General features: G+C 48.8%; 1 protein-coding gene across 6 annotated transcripts in view; it reads left to right on the top strand.

Moving 5' to 3' along the window:
* The first annotated feature begins 1,127 nt into the window (after nucleotides 1-1,127).
* STRA6 (signaling receptor and transporter of retinol STRA6) overlaps nucleotides 1,128-15,915 on the top strand; it is a 56,505-nt gene continuing 41,717 nt past the window's right edge. Inside the window, exons 1-4 of one of the 6 annotated variants that reach the window (XM_044978645.1) lie at nucleotides 1,128-1,265; nucleotides 1,346-1,421; nucleotides 5,590-5,705; nucleotides 11,684-11,814. In XM_044978645.1, the coding sequence (XP_044834580.1) occupies nucleotides 11,705-11,814 (110 nt within the window). In that variant the 5' untranslated portion in view covers nucleotides 1,128-1,265; nucleotides 1,346-1,421; nucleotides 5,590-5,705; nucleotides 11,684-11,704. The other 5 variants (XM_044978643.1, XM_044978646.1, XM_044978647.1 and 2 more) reach the window with 5 other exon arrangements.

Below are 15,915 nucleotides of genomic sequence, written 5' to 3'. Positions count from 1 at the left end.
CAGTTTTCGGTTTGGGAGCTGGGTGGTGGGATTTCAGGGGAACCTATGCTGGAATCCAGACACTCTGAACCCCAGAAAGGCCAGATTGAGGGGTCCTGGTGCTGAACACGAGCCCTGCTGTATCCTGTGTTCCTGTTGTCCAATAAACCTTCTGTTTTACTGGCTGGCTGAGAGTCACTGTGAGTCCCAGGAAGAGGGGTGCAGGGCCGGACTCCCCCACACTCCGTGACAGTTACCTTGATAGATATCTCTACAATAGGTAGGTACAGGAGGAAGATTGTGGAACAGCACAAATGGGGATGCAGGGTAGCAATGCACCAGGCTTGCACCTGCTATGGGATGACTCATGTGGGCACTGTGCACTGCAAATGCCCTCCCATCAGGTCAGTTAACAGCAGACAGGGCGCAGTTATGCTGGCAGGAAGGAAGCTTGCACTGCTGTTGGTTGAGCTGTACCCGTCCTGTGACTAGAGAAGACTTCAGTCTCTAGGGCGGTTAATGGGCCCTTTCCCCCTTGCTTTAGTGACATGCAACCAAAAACTGAGATAACTCAGCTCTCTTCCCAAACCGTGTTGGATTGGGGCTAGGCCAGAGAAGCCCTCCTCATGTATTTGGAGCAACTAGCGGTAGCAGGGGCAAAGGAACAGAGCAAGTCATACATAAAGGAAAGGGAGGGAAGCTCCTGGGCCAGATTCTCAGCTCATGTAAATTGCCATAGCGCCACTGAAATCAACGGTGCATTTCTGATTTACACCAGCTGATGAGCTGGCCCATTGACTCCAGTGGAGCTATGCTGATTTACCCCAGCTGGAGATCTGGTCTCCTGCCTTTCATGTCAGCCAGCACAGGCGAAAGTGGGGGCTATTTTTCTGGAGTTTGGTCCCTCAGGGCTCTGGGTTCACTACAGCTCTCAGTGGTCTGTATGTGTGTTATGGGGGTGGGAACAGCAGAATGGACAAAGTGCTGGGGCAGAGAGCTGTCTGCAAACTCTCCAGAAATGTGGTTGATAATCAAAGGGCGAGCAAAGCACCGACTGGTTGCTTTTAATTTTCTAAACCCTGGGGTGGCTCCGAGCCAAGCCCTCTTAGCAATGGAGGGGATAAAGTTCCCCAGCAATAGAGAGCCTCCTTTCTCCGGTGTGCTGAACTTTGCCTTTAAGCTTGCATGGCTGCATCTCTGCTGGGATCCTCTGATGAGATTAGGAAACACAGGAACAGCTGCAGCAGTTGCTGAGTGCACTTGCTTCCAGACAACTAGCTCTTGAGGTAACTTTGAAATACAGGGAGAGAAAGCAGGAAAGTGGCTGATCTGTAGGTTTCTCTCAATGAGTCTAAATTTTTAACAGGATTACCATCTTCCTACTGTTGCAGAGGAGAGAAGTTTTGTGCATCTGCTCTCCTCAGAAGAGTTGACTGAAGAAGGTAACATTTTACTTTGTGGGGGTGTCTTAAGTTGCTGTTCCCTGCTGCAGTTAGTTGTTAGTAAACTTTGGCCTGACAAACTATAAGGGAAATTCAGGCTACTGAATCTTCATGTGACCAGTGATGTCCAGGAGTTTGTTTGAGGCACTTAGACTTAGTTCTGTTCTTGATGTTCAAAATATCACTGGAGCAAAAGGCATTTAGAACTCCACTTGAGTTTGCTTAGCTAATGATTTCCATTATAAGCTATTAAGTGGCACTTTGAGAACCACTGCTCTAGAGCTGGGTCTGAGCTGCCCAGTCCAGCTGCAGCTGTTCTAGCATTCAGAGGCTGTCCAGACTGGGGGCTCATGATTTGCCATGCACCCCCTTGCAGTTCAGTCATTGGATGGGTTCTGTGGCCAAGGGAGCGTGGGGGGGGGGGATGTGTTACAGGCAGGGGCATGTGGGCCAATTAGCTTCTGAAGTTGGGGGCTTAGGGTGCAATGACTGTTGCAGGCTGCTATTTGGAGGGGCAGTTGGCAGGCTGGGTGATCGGTGGTGAGGACAGATGGTGGGGTGAGGAGACTCCATGGCTGACCAGTCTGTTTAGTGCTGAGCAGCCTAGGAAAGGAGCTGCAGCTCAGCGCTCCGTGCAGTGGTGGCACCATTGTCTCCCTTCAGTCTCTGAGTATTTCACCATGTGTGGCTTTAATGCTGAGTCAGGGTCTGAAGGGTTAATAGCGCAGATGGGGACTGGCATACAGCTGCTTGGTAGGTGGATCCAGCCTTGGCTACTGGCCTGGCTCGAGGGGGATTGGCAGAGGCATGGGGAAGCTGAGGGTCCAGGTCAGGTATAAGAGGGGTGTGCAGTCAGTGAGGTTTCTCAGCAGAGATGTGTATGGAGTGTGGGAAGCTTGCACAGCCCCTGAACGCACTCTGCCTGGCCCTCGCCAGGAGCACTTCCATTGTGAACACCAAATTTGCTTGCAAACAGCCAGAGAAGTGCCAGTGTGGGCCAGAGGGCATAACAGTAAATGTGCTTGTCCTTCCAGGGTCTCCCACTCGGCTGGAGACAGTGGGGGTAGGGGGCACTGATGACCTCCAGGAGGCTTCTTGTTGTGTGTGCTATGGGAATGCTCTGTGGGTGACAGGGGCGTAGAACATTCTGGGACTTCCCTTGCCCTATGAGTGTGTGTCTCGCTCTCACTAGTGCTGTATTGGGGCAATTCCAAGGGCTCTGGACTTCACGGGCTACCAAAATCACTGGCTTCTCCATGCCCCCTTGCCACCAAGGCCTAGGTTTGTAAAGTTACGTAGGCGTTGTGCTCAGCGTCACAATGCCTAATTGATTGAGGAGCCTGACTCCTCCTTTCAAAAGGGACTTAGGAACTTGGGAGCCAGAATTCCAGTTGATGGGGTTTAGATGCCTAGGTGCCTAAATCCCTTTTGAAAGAGATTTATACTCCTAAATTGGTGTGGTGGTGTGACACTGAGCGCAGTAATATCTACATAGCTTCAGAAATCTGGGTCTAAAGCACTAGTGCAGAAATAGATGGCTTCACAGGGGGCTGTGCTTGGCCACTTTGGCCTGATTCGGTGTTTCCATGAAGTGCTAGTGAGGTTGGAGCAAAGGCCATAGGGCAGTCATAAGGACAGTCTTGGAGAATGCTCCCAGTGCAGGGCACCTCTACTTCAGGCACAGAGCCAGCTGTGTCCCCCTCCTCCAGGAAATTGCCCCTATTCTCCCCTCACATGGAGTGGGAGGGGTGTGGCAGGGGCTGCCCTGCAGTGGCCCATGAGACCCATGTCTTAAAAAATGGCAGTATGCTAATATATGCACGTTACACAACATAGGCCCAGATCCTCAAAGGTATTGAAATTAATAAGTTGGGCATCTAAATACCTTTGAGGATCTGGCCTGCACTGGCCTGATTGGATATTCCTCTTCTTTCTATTGCATGGAATCAGAGCTACACAGCTGTGTCGTAGACCCTATACTGCTAAAGCTAATGGGGAGATTCTCTTTTAGCAAAAGTGGGGAGGAGCTGGTGATTTTGGAGCAGGAGACTGAGTTCTACTGCCACTTCCACAGTGAGATCACAGGAACTATGGTGATTAGCATGAATTAGCAGCCACAGATTTATTCCACCACATCACCAGATTGCATCTTGATACCAATAGGGGATGATTGAATTTAAGAGCAAATGGCAAATGGTTTCTTCGTGGATTTGCTTAACTGCTGGTAAACTGACAGCTGTTTTGCTTAACTGGCACCTGTGCAAACAGTGTGTGTGAAAAGCTGCCCCTCCCTAATGCAAATAAATAAATCTAACAGACTAAGCAAACCCAGCACAGGCAAATGCAACAGGCGCTGTGGGGCGTTCTGGCCAAGCCAGGGCCGATTCCCTCTGTCGTGTTTTGTTCCTGCCTCAGCTCTGTGTAAATCTCAATTGAATTAAACGAAATCCCTTTTAAAAATAAAAAAGGCTCCCAGAACAGTTCTGGAGATGGATCTTTATCATTTTTATTAAAAGCTGCACAATGCGCTGTCATTACACGGGCGGGGGAGGAGAAGGAGTCCACCTCTTCCAGCCTCGCTTCCCACCCCACTCACTTCATAGTGGTGATATGCAAAAGCTCCCCAGGGAGTGATAGTGGGAAATGAAGACTATGAAAGGCTTTTATTGAGACCATCAATCTCGCTGGTGCTGCTGTGATCAAAGCCCCAGCCTTCCCAGGCAGAGGTTAGCTGGAGGAGCAAAGCGATCAGGTTTCGGGTAATGGCTGGGTGGAGTGGGGCTCTGTGCGGTGGGAGAGCACAAGAATCTCTGTGTTCCCAGCTCAGTGGGGAATGAGGGATGGGTAACGTTTACTCCTAATGCCTGGGGCCAAGGAGAGGTCCAGGCTCAGGATTGCTCAGTGGAGGCTTGACAGGGCTCCAAAACAAATTGGTCTGTGTGGAGACATTGTCTCCATATGTTGGGCCTGATCCTCAACTGGAGTCGCTCAATCACTCTAGCTACTCTCACTAGCATTGGGCTCACTGTGATTTCCTCTTCCAATATGGGCTCGATCCTGCAGTCCTTACTGAGCAAAATTTCATGCTGAAGTTGGACAGGCCTGCAGGGTTGAGCCCTGAATGCAACAGACCCTCTGCATGCAACCTGGTAGCTAATGCCTTAGTTGCTGGACTAACAGCACGCTATGGAGAGCACACAGACAATTTCACACCCGAGCCCTGAGAATCCCCTCACTCTTGCATAGCCTCTGCTCTGTAGGCCACAGGCCCGGATAGGGCTGTCCTGTGAGCCCCATCCCCACTGTTCTTTCTTTAACCTTCAGGGTGCCATACAGCAGTGCAAGACTTTATCCCACCTTGAGGTGATGCCACCAGAGTACTGCTAGCACCTGATGACCCAGGTGCTCAGGCATTGAGGCATGCAGCATCCATTGATAGCTGTGCTGAAGAGACTGTCCTTAGGAACCAGACCCAGTCCCCACATTTCTGGCTCTTCTCCAGGGGCAAACTGGTGTAACTGCGAGATTCTCTCCTGTGTGCACAACCCCAGGGAGCCTGCATTGCATTGGTAGATTAGTCAGCTAGTGAATCCTATATCTGACTCACTCCAATAGTCTGGCTGAGGATGGGGGTGCTGAAGAATCATTAGCCCTGAGGAACAGCCTTGAACTGCCAAATCCATGACAGCATTGGAAAGTCTCTGAGGCTCCCCATGCCTGCTTGTCCTCAGCAGCTATTCCTTAGTCACAGATGTGGGACTCAGCGGCGGCTCTAGCTTTTTTGCTGCCCCAAGCACGGCGGGCAGGCTGCCTTTGACGGCTTGCCTGCGGGAGGTCCGCCGGTCCCACGGATTTGGCGGCATGCCTGCAGGAGGTCCTGTGGGACCGGCGGACCTCCCACATGCAATCCACCGAAGCCACCACATGGCTTGCCGCCCCAGGCACGCGCTTGGAGTGCTGGTGCCTGGAGCTGCTGCTGGTGGGACTCCAATCAGCCAATGATACAGAACAAAACTAGCCTCCTCCTCCTCTCGTATACCACAGCCCCCTCCTCCCCGCAGCCTTCAAAAGCTAAAGACACTTGGACTAGCCAGTGCGTGGATGGGAGACCTCCTAGGAGCAGCTGCATGGGCTGTTGGGGCTCAATAGGTGGAACTCTGTCTTCTAGGTCAGTGCTGACCCTGTGGCCACAAGGTTCTAGAGTTTCCTTGCTGTATTTCCAGATTGTGCATTAAGCCAAGACCCCGACCACTGGTGATGTATAAACCCTGCAAGGTACTTCAGGTAAGAATATGGTGACCATATTTCCCAAAGGGAAAACTGGACGTCCCCAGCCACTTGCTTGAGTGCCCTGCCCCCACGCCAGGCTGTTGCCGGAACCCTGCCGGCCCCACACATTCTGGAATGCTACCCCTCCAGCCCTGCCTCCCGGCCTGCGCGGGGCTGGCATCTCCGCCCACCCCCTCAGCATGTTCCTCCACACTACACCCCACTTTTTTGACAAAAGTGGGCATTTGTCCCATTTGTCAAGATCAACTGATCAAGTTGTCAAGAGCAAATGGGACAAATGCCCATTTTAGAGGGGTGTGTGTATGTATTTGTATGTATATAAAATATGTTGGGATGGTTGGGACAGGGCTTAAAAAAAGGGACTGTCCCAGCCAAAATGGGACATATGGTCACCCTAGGTAAGAAGGAGTTCCCAATTTGCAAGAATTGTAACTTGATTTTTCTTACAGAGTTGCATTAGGCTGTGACATGAGGCAGCTAGAGTTGTAGTCCCAGCTCTGCCACTGGCCTGCTGGGTGGCCTTGGTAATTCTTGTCCCTGCTCTGTGCCTCAGTTTCCCCATCTGTAGAATGGGATAATGATACCCACTTCCCTTTGTAAAGTGCTGATGAAAAGAGCTATATAAGAGCTAGAGATTGTTGTTGGTTTCTTACAAATGGAGCAGCTCAGCAAGGTTCATTCCTCTGTCTCTTCCCCCTCCCGCGCCCCCAGAGTTTCTGTAGCCACACATCCTCTGCTGCAGGCACTTTCTTTAGCTCTTTGTGTCATGTGTCTGAGAGCAAGGAGATGGAGACTGTTCTCAAATGCCAGGCTTGGAGCTATGTTTAATTTAAATACCATGGACCAGATCCTTGGCTGGTGCAGCCTGGGAATGCTCCGTGGATGCTGACTTATGCCAGTTGAACATCTGCCCATGTGTTTTAGCAGCAGCAGTTGCAACACATGTTGAAGCCTAGTTTCCAAATGCAGGCATTTTACTAAAAGCTGCCCTGGTCCATCCATTTTGTAAACCCTGGTTCCTCTCAGGATGCCTTCCAGGATGAACCAATTTTTTTTTATAGTGCTGCAAGGAGCTGCATGGGTTTTATAGGCTCCTTCTTTTACTGAGTACTAAATTCTTGGCAGGTGAATCACAGCTGCAGGGGCCTGGCTTCGGAGCAAGCCGAACCAAACATGATGGTCTCACTAGTCCTGGCTCCTTGTGGGGGTTTGTAAAGGGAGAACTAATGATGATGCAGGAGGTAGTACAGTGGATTCCTTATGAGAGGGAAGGATGAATCTTGTGTCTAAGGCACTGGAGTGGGACTCAGGAGGCCTAGGCTTGATTCCTGGTTCTGCCAGACTCCTGTGTGACCATGGCAAGCCACTTAATTCCTCTGTGCCTCAGCTCCTGCTGGTGCTGAGTTCTGCTGGGTTCTGTCTCCCCCACCCTTTGTCTGCCTCATCTATTTAGATCGAGAGCTCCTCAGCACAGAGTTGGCCTCACTATATGCATGTACAGCAGCTAGTGCAAGAGGGCCCCACCCTTGGTAGGGGCTCTGGGAGCTAATGGGTTGAGATGGAGCCCAGCTAATCTGGACTGTGTAAACATTCTGGGTTGTTCCAGACTGAATGTTCGATTCAGCACATTATGGAAATAAAGGGGCAGCTGCAATGTTTAGACTTGAATCCAAACGTGCCCCAAGTCTGGGGTGGCTGGGCCTGGAGGGGTGTCTTTGGGCCTGCCACTGTGGAAGGCAAAGCATCATTCTGCACCAGCTACCTAGACTCCAGAGTGGCACCAGATGGAAGCAGCTGGTGATCGTTCCCTTATCTGTATTAGAGGGCAAATGGGGACTTGCATCCCTTGGAGAGGTGTGACAAGGATGCTGTTTGGAAAGTGCTTTGAAGATTTCAATAGAATCACAGGGTCAGAAGGGACTGCCAGGGTCATTGAGTCCAACCCCCTGCCAGGATTTGTTGTGTCTAGAAAATACAGCAAGTGCTGAGCATTGACAAACACTTGCTATGTAAGCATAGGTGTTGGTGTGTACCGTTGCTGTACTGTGACATTTATCTACAACTCTTCTTGTGCCTTCCACAGAAAGAGCAATGGTGACATGGAACAACCTCAGCACCTTCCCCAGAGAAGATTCCTGGCTTGGTCTCTCCAGGGAGTAACATGCTCTTATGCAAAACCTTAATAGCAACCTTGGTGCCACTAAAGGAGAATAATTTCCCAACAGTATGAATGTGGGGTGGTCAGATGTGCACATCTGTTGATCAAGAGTATATGAGGTTGCTGCTAAAGTTTACGTTAGAGCATGAAGTGGATAGAAGCTGGGATATATAACAACTTGTCATGCAGTGTGTTGTTAGCATCATTATAGGCAACATGAAGGTGGCAAGGAATGCTGGAGATTTTTTCCTTACTTCCATGCTTTGCAGGTTATGGGGGAGTCTGGAGGAACCTGAAATGTCATTAACTGAACTCTTAGTTTGTGGGTTTTTGTGTGTATGTGTGTGTTTTGTGTCCCCTCCCTGCCCCAGAAGCCTCTAATTGAACCAGGAGTCTGCAAGTATGGCTCTAATTCTTCTATCTAGTTGCCTTGGAGTATTTCCAGTACCTCCTGGTTTTCATAGAATCATAGAATCTCAGGGTTGGAAGGGACCTCAGGAGGTCATCTAGTCCAACCCCCTGCTCAAAGCAGGACCAAACCCAACTAAATCATCCCAGCCAGGGCTTTGTCAAGCCTGACCTTAAAAACCTCTAAGGAAGGAGATTCCACTACCTCCCTAGGTAACCCATTCCAGTTCTTCACCACCCTACTAGTGAAAAAGTTTTTCCTAATATCCAACCTAAACCTCCCCCTCTGCAACTTGAGACCATTACTCCTTGTTCTGTCATCTTCTACCACTGAGAACAGTCTAGATCCATCCTCTTTGGAACCCCCTTTCAGGTAGTTGAAAGCAGCTATCAAATCCCCCCTCATTCTTCTCTTCTGCAGACTAAACAATCCCAGTTCCCTCAGCCTCTCCTCATAAGTCATGTGCTCCAGCCCCCTAATCATTTTTGTTGCCCTCCGCTGGACTCTCTCCAATTTATCCACATCCTTCTTGTAGTGTGGGGCCCAAAACTGGACACAGTACTCCAAATGAGGCCTCACCAGTGCTGAGTAGAGGGGGATGATCACATCCCTTGATCTGCTGGAAATGCCCCTACTTATACAACCCAAAATGCCATTAGCCTTCTTGGCAACAAGGGCACACTGTTGACTCATATTCAGCTTTTCGTCCACCGTAACCCCTAGGTCCTTTTCTGCAGAACTGCTACCCAGCCATTCGGTCCCTAGTCTGTAGCAGTGCATGGGATTCTTCCGTCCTAAGTGCAGGACTCTGCACTTGTCCTTGTTGAACCTCATCATATTTCTTTTGGCCCAATCCTCTAATTTGTCTAGGTCCCTCTGTATCTTATCCCTACCCTCCAGCGTATCAACCACTCCTCCCAGTTTAGTGTCATCTGCAAACTTGCTAAGGGTGCAGTCCACACCATCCTCCAGATCGTTAATGAAGATATTGAACAAAACCAGCCCCAGCACCGACCCTTGGGGCACTCCACTTGATACCGGCTGCCATCTAGACATGGAACCATTGATCACTACCCGTTGAGCCCGACCATCTAGCCAGTTTTCTATCCACCTTACCGTCCATTCATCCAGCCCAGACTTCTTTAACTTGCTGGCAAGAATACTGTGGGAGACTGTATCAAAAGCTTTGCTAAAATCCAGAAATAGTACATCCACTGCTTTCCCCTCATCCACAGAGCCGGTTATCTCGTCATAGAAGGCAATTAGGTTAGTCAGGCATGACTTGCCCTTGGTGAATCCATGCTGACTGTTCCTGATCACTTTCCCCTCCTTTAAGTGGTTCAGGATTGATTCCTTGAGGACCTGTTCCATGATTTTTCCAGGGACTGAGGTGAGACTGACTGGCCTGTAGTTCCCTGGATCTTCCTTCTTCCCTTTTTTTAAAGATGGGCACTACATTAGCTTTTTTCCAGTCATCAGTTTTTGTTTTGACTGGGCTGGAGATACAATAAGAGAGCCTCTTGGAATGTTAATTTGGTCCTAGGTGCAACCAGGGAAGTCAGATACATGGACCAGTGTCATGTCTTATTTTAACTAAACACTTTCAATTCCCAGCTCTGCCACAGACTTCTTCTGTGCTCTTGGGCAAGTCACCCAGACCCTCCCAACTTCCACTGAAACTAATGAATTGAGGTTTGTTAATTTCAATGGAAATTAGGCTAAATTCCTTTGTGGATCAGGGTCTCAGTCTCTCTGTGCCTCAGCTCCCAATTTGTAAAACAGGGATGAGAGCACTGCTCTACCTCCCAGGGGTGTCATGACGGTAAATACATTAGGTTGTGTTCAGATAATGCAGTAGTGGGAGCCATATGGTGCCTTAGTAAAAAAAAAATGCTGAAAGTGTTGGAAAAAGTCATCAAAAATTCAATGCTGTAATAAATTGCTATTTCTTCTTATTATTGAAGAGAGATGGTAAATGTCCAGGCCAATCTGTGGCAACAACAAACAACTTTGAGGGATACAAAATATTTTTCCTCTGAGCAGGGGGGTTATTCCAAGTATCAGGGAAAGGGATCATGAAAAAGAATGTTCAAACCTAGGAGCTTAAAGTTAGGCATCTGAATCCATAGGTAGTGACCTAAATAAAAGTCCTGATCATCTCCAGTTACAGTTGATTTCAACAGGCACTGTGGATATTTAATTCCTCTGGAACATCAAGCCACTTTTATTTAGATGCCAATGTATGGATGTGGGAGCCTAAGTTTAGGATCCCAGTTCGAAATCTTGGCCTGTTACTATTTTCCTCTGCTCTGCTTCTGACCTCTGTCAAGCTGCTTGATAAGAGTTAACTGCTGGTCCCCTTACTCGTACTGAGCAGTGCCTAACTCAAGTGAGTGGGATGACTCTTTGGAGTCAAGTGGAGAAGGGTATCACAGTCTGGCTCTAAATGATCTCTTACGCCTCTCTACAAACTGCTGTGACCGCTGAGCAACTGTTGGCCTTACAGAAGTGTTTACAGAAAGTCAATTTGAGGAGCCAAGCAGTGCTAGTCTGGTATTTATTCTGCTCTGTAATTGGAAACCTATTTCTGGATCTCTGTTTTACCAATAAGGAAGGTTGTTCTCCATCCCTTTGATTTGATGTCTTTCTCTTTAGCAGTAGAACCGAGAGAAGCTGCGTTATTGTTGACTCATCTCCAGGGTCTGAAATGTCCCAGATGAAGTGAAGGCTAAAGGCAGAAGGGTTACAGCATCAGGTTGAGTGAAAAGCACAGGGGGCTGTTTCTGACTGGTATAGCCATGTACTATGTGGGACAGAGGCTTAAAATGCCCCAGGAAGGGAGTAGAGCCTGGCTCAATCCTGTATTCAGACAGTTACCGCACTGACCTTCTTGATTCTTTTCTAGGTTAGCCTGTGTCTTGCTAGGGAGCCAAATCTTGACCCTTGCACAACTCCCAGGCTTTCATGTAAATGCTGTTAAGTAACTGAAACAAAGGCTCTGATTCTCTGGGCACTGAGCCTGGGTAGGAGGGGTGGGAGAGAGAGTGGAAGGGACCCAGTTAAACATGCCTTGAGCTCTTTAATCTTTTTAGCTCCAATCAAGACTGGATTTTTCATGGTAGAGATTTGGTTTTTTTTACTTTTGTTTGTATCAGCTGTTGAAATGATGCAAATTCACATTGCAAAGAGTCCTAACTGGGAGAGAGAGATTTTTACCCCCCACTTCCCAATCTGTCAATTTGAACCTCCAGTACCAAGAGCACAAAGTAGCCTGTGCAATGTTAGCATTTTAAACGGACCCTAGAGAATTCTAGGGAAGACATCTGCAGCAATCCTTGTGGGTATTTTTGCTCTACCAAGAACAGAAGGCAAGATTTTTTTTTAATTCTTCTTTCTTTTTCCCAGCGGAGGTAGAGAGAGAAGGGAATGGCAAACAACAGTTCCTTGGCAGTCCACGGCTCCCTTGCTTACGATGACTTTGCCAGTTCTGACTGGTACATGTATGAATCCATGGAACCCAAGACGCCACAAGATGAGTGAGTGATCAACCCTTGGGTTTTTTCCCCAGTTATGCCCTGCGGCCAGAGGGTGCCCTGTCGTCCGTTAGGCAGGGGAATCATTTTTGTCTCAGATTCCCATTTGAGGGGGAGGGATAGCTCAGTGGTTTGAGCATGAGCATTGGCCTGCTAAACCCAGGGTTGTCAGTTCAATCCTTAAGGGGGTCATTTAGGGAACTTGGGGCGAAAATCTCTCTGGGGATTGGTCCTGCTTTGAATAGGGTGTTGGACTAGATGAGCTCCTGAGGTCCCTTCAAACCCTGACATTCTATGATTCCTGGAATGAAATCTTATTTTTCTGACCAAGGAAAGTAGGAACTCCCTTCCATGCATGCACATCTTTTGCCATCTCCCCACCCTCCCAACTTTCTCCTCGCAGCTACTTCCCACTAGTGACTTTTTAGAAAAATAACCAAATAAAATGTCTGCAATAGCAACACTTGACTCTGGTTGTAAAACCTGACCACTCTATGCCTCAGTTTCCACGTATTTAAGATGGAACTAATAACCTCCAGCTACCTGGCACATGTGCTGATATCCCTTCAGCATGCAAAGCACTATGTTAGTGTTATCTGTGCATCACCATACTGCTGTTGCTTTTTGTTGCTGCTCGCGACATCTGATTTGTGTGAAGGAGAGGCTGTGTGATGCAGCTATGTCAATGGGAGAGCTTCTCACACCCACATAGCTACTGCCTCTCGGGGAGATGGATTAACTACATCTATGGAAAAAGCTCTCCCATTGGTGTAGTAGCATCTTCACTAAAGTGCTGCAGCTATGCCTCTGTAGCAGTGTACATGAAGACAAGCCCTCAGTGTGTGACTTAGGGAGGTAGTGTGGCCTAGTGGATATAATGCTGGACTGGGATTTAGGAAACCTGAGTTTTATTCCTGGTTCTTGCTACTGACCTGCTGGGTGACCTTGGGCGAATAATTCGCTCTCTCTCTGGTTCAGTTTCCCCATCTGTAAAATGGGGTAATGATACTGACCTCCTTTGTAAAGTGCGTTGAGATCGACTACTGCTAGATATTATTACTACACGACTGACCGCTTTCCATTACATGTGCTTCTATGAGATAGGCAGGTCTGGTGCTAGAAGGCAGGTCTGATGATAGAGCGCAGGATATGATGATCTCCAATGTCAGTGTGTGGAGTGCAGGCTTCTGAAAGATGCTTCATCTAGGTGGGATTGCCCAACCTGCTTTCCCTCCTATTCATGGTGGCCATTGCATTGCCCCTTGAGTAGGAAAGTAACATTCTCTGTCTAATGGGAGAGGGGGTTTGTCTTGAGCCCAAACTTTCAACAGTCATTAATGATTTTAGGTGCCTTAATTTTAAGGGGCATAACTTGTGACTCCTTTTAAAGGGGGCTGATGGTCACAGGTTGGGTGTTCAGCCCTCTATGATAATCAAGTTGCACAACCCAAAAGTAAGATGCCTAAAATCAGGCCTTTGTTTGTTTAAAGCTTGTATTGTATTCGCTCCACTGCTCTGCTTTTCACACCCTGCTGTCATCTGTTCTGTTCCTCCATCTCTTCCTTCCCCCCTGCTCTCTGGTCTTTTTCTCCCATGGTCTATCCTCCTTCACTGGCAGCTCATAGCTTTGCTGCTGATGGCTGGCTCCTGAATCATCTTCTCTTCTTATTCAGCAGTCTGTCAAGGCTGAATCCCCACTCTGGCACTTCGAGTACAGAAGGTGGGGTCCCGCAAGGATTTTAAAAATTAATACTGGCCACTCCAGGCTTGTATTAAACTCCCAAGGTTACAGCTTTTCTCTGACCTTGGATTGGTAAACGCTGCCACCACCCAAATGCAAAAAAACCCCAAAACAACCCTTGGACCCAGGAAGGTGCACTTGGGAATTCCCGCCTGTGGGGTATCGTCAAGCCCTTTCACCCCTCCCCCCTTTGGGCAATAGCTGAGAAAGAAAACAAAGGAAATTTAGCTGTTGCTACCCGCTAATCAAACAACTTGCACAAACCTCTTAGGACACCAAAAATTCAATCCTGTTCTTAAACAAGGTAAATTTTATTAAAAACAAAGGAAAAATACATCTGGAATTTAGGCTTTTGCTAGATTTTAAAAGGGCAATTCTAAAAACTAAGCACCCACAATAGCTTCCTTGGGGGGTCAGCTTAAAGGTTACAAGAAAACAAAAGCATCTGGGGTTAGCACAGAGGAGATCCAAAAGCCAAAATAAAGAAATAAACCTGATTTTACTAATTTACTTACATATTTGGGAAGGTTTCAAATAAGTAATTCTAGGTATGATCTGATGATTTTTTCCTACCTGGCTTAAAGCTTTACACAGCATTCCTGTTTATAGCATTACTGCTCCATGTCCCTGCGCCCAGAGAGAACAACCGATCACAAAGGGAAGGTTTTTCCCAATTTTAAAAAGTTTTAGCCCTCCCATTGGCTCTTTTGATCAGATGCCCACTCCTTTTCTTTTACCTGTGGGCTTGTTAACTCTTTACAGGTGAAGCAAGCAGAGAACAGACAACAAGAGGGATTTTACAGCTAACTGGCTGGCTGGGTGTCTATAAAAGGGAGCTACCCGTGCTTCATTTATCACAGGCCCCTTATAGAGGCAGCCAACTCCCATTCCATTTCTCCAGCAGCCTTTTCAGAACTCCAGGCTCCTCTTTGAATCATGTATCCAATCATCCATTCTCCTGGCCAGCCCCTGAGGGCATTGGCTGGCCCTGGTTTTTTGACCCTTCATGATTTGCCCATGTACTAAAGATGTTGTGAGTGGGGTATACGGCTAACACTATTCCCTGCACAGCTGGCTTCCTAGACAGCCTCTCACCTGGCCCCATCTGCTGCTCTGGCTCCCTGCCTTATGCTGAGAAGCAAGAGGGGCTCAGCAGTCTAGTGGGGCAGCATGGAGAACCCCTCAGCATGGAGCTGAGAAGCAGTTCCATGCTGGAGAACTTGGCCATGGGGGAGATCATCTTCACTGGAGGTTTTCAAAACGAGGATGGGCAGCAGGGGCGGCTCCAGGCCTCAGCACGTCAAGTGCGTGCTTGGGGTGGCATGCCGCGGGGGGCGCTCTGCCGGTCGCGCGGGGGGCGCTCTGCCGGTCGCCGGGAGGGCGGCAGGCAGGGCTCCGGTGGACCTCCCGCAGGCGTGCCTGCGGAGGGTCCGCTGGTCCCGCAGCTTTGGTGGAGCCGCAGGACCAGCGGACCCTCTGCAGGCACGCCTGCGGGAGGTCCACCGGAGCTGCGGGACCAGCGATCGGCAGAGCACCTCCTGTGGTATGCCGCCATGCTTGGGGTGGTGAAATGTCTAGAGCCGCCCCTGATGGGCAGTCATCTGTCTTGGATGGTATGGACACAACAAATCCTGCATCTTGGCAGGGGATTAGACTAGATGACCCTTGCAGTCCCTTCTATCCCTATGGGTCTATGACAAAGTATTAATCTTTGTATTACAGTAGTGCCTAGGGGTCCCATTGTGCTAGCTGCTGTATAAACACCTACTGAGAGCCAGTCCTTGCCCTGAAGGGTTTACGATACAAATAGACAGCCAAAGAAAGCTCTCCCATTGTACAGATGGGTACAGAGACACTGAGTGACCTACCCAAGGTCATATAGGGTGTCTGTGGAAGAGCAGAAAATTGAAGCATGGTCTCCAGAGTCCCATTCCCGTGCCTTAACCACAAGATCATCCTCCTAGGAGGCTTTGTGCCCTCTTCTAGCAGGAGTAGCTTTCAGCACAGCTAGTGTGTGTGTTGGGGGGAAAGGAGGCAAGGGCTGGAGGTGGAGTGCAGTGATACTTAGGGTCTCCAGAAATGGGGAGGGCTCACTGATAAGCTGGGGGAAGAGCAGAGGGAGAGGCAGGAACACACAAGTGGAGGAGTGAGTGAGGAGCAGATTTTCTGTTCCTGGCTTGGAGACACAAACCAATATTCATTTGTTATTAATGCCTGTGGCTGCCACTTAAACCAAAAAACTCTGTCTCTGTCTTATGAGCTGATTTCTCAGGAAGATGAAAACCTCTCCGATTAATGTAGTTCTGCCCCATATCTCCTGGCATCACTGCATGGTGAGGTCCTATCATGCCATAACGATGCCA

Source organism: Mauremys mutica, chromosome 11 (genome assembly GCF_020497125.1).
Source record: "Mauremys mutica isolate MM-2020 ecotype Southern chromosome 11, ASM2049712v1, whole genome shotgun sequence".
NCBI lineage: Eukaryota > Metazoa > Chordata > Testudines > Geoemydidae > Mauremys > Mauremys mutica.
This window is presented reverse-complemented; position numbering and strand designations above follow the sequence as displayed.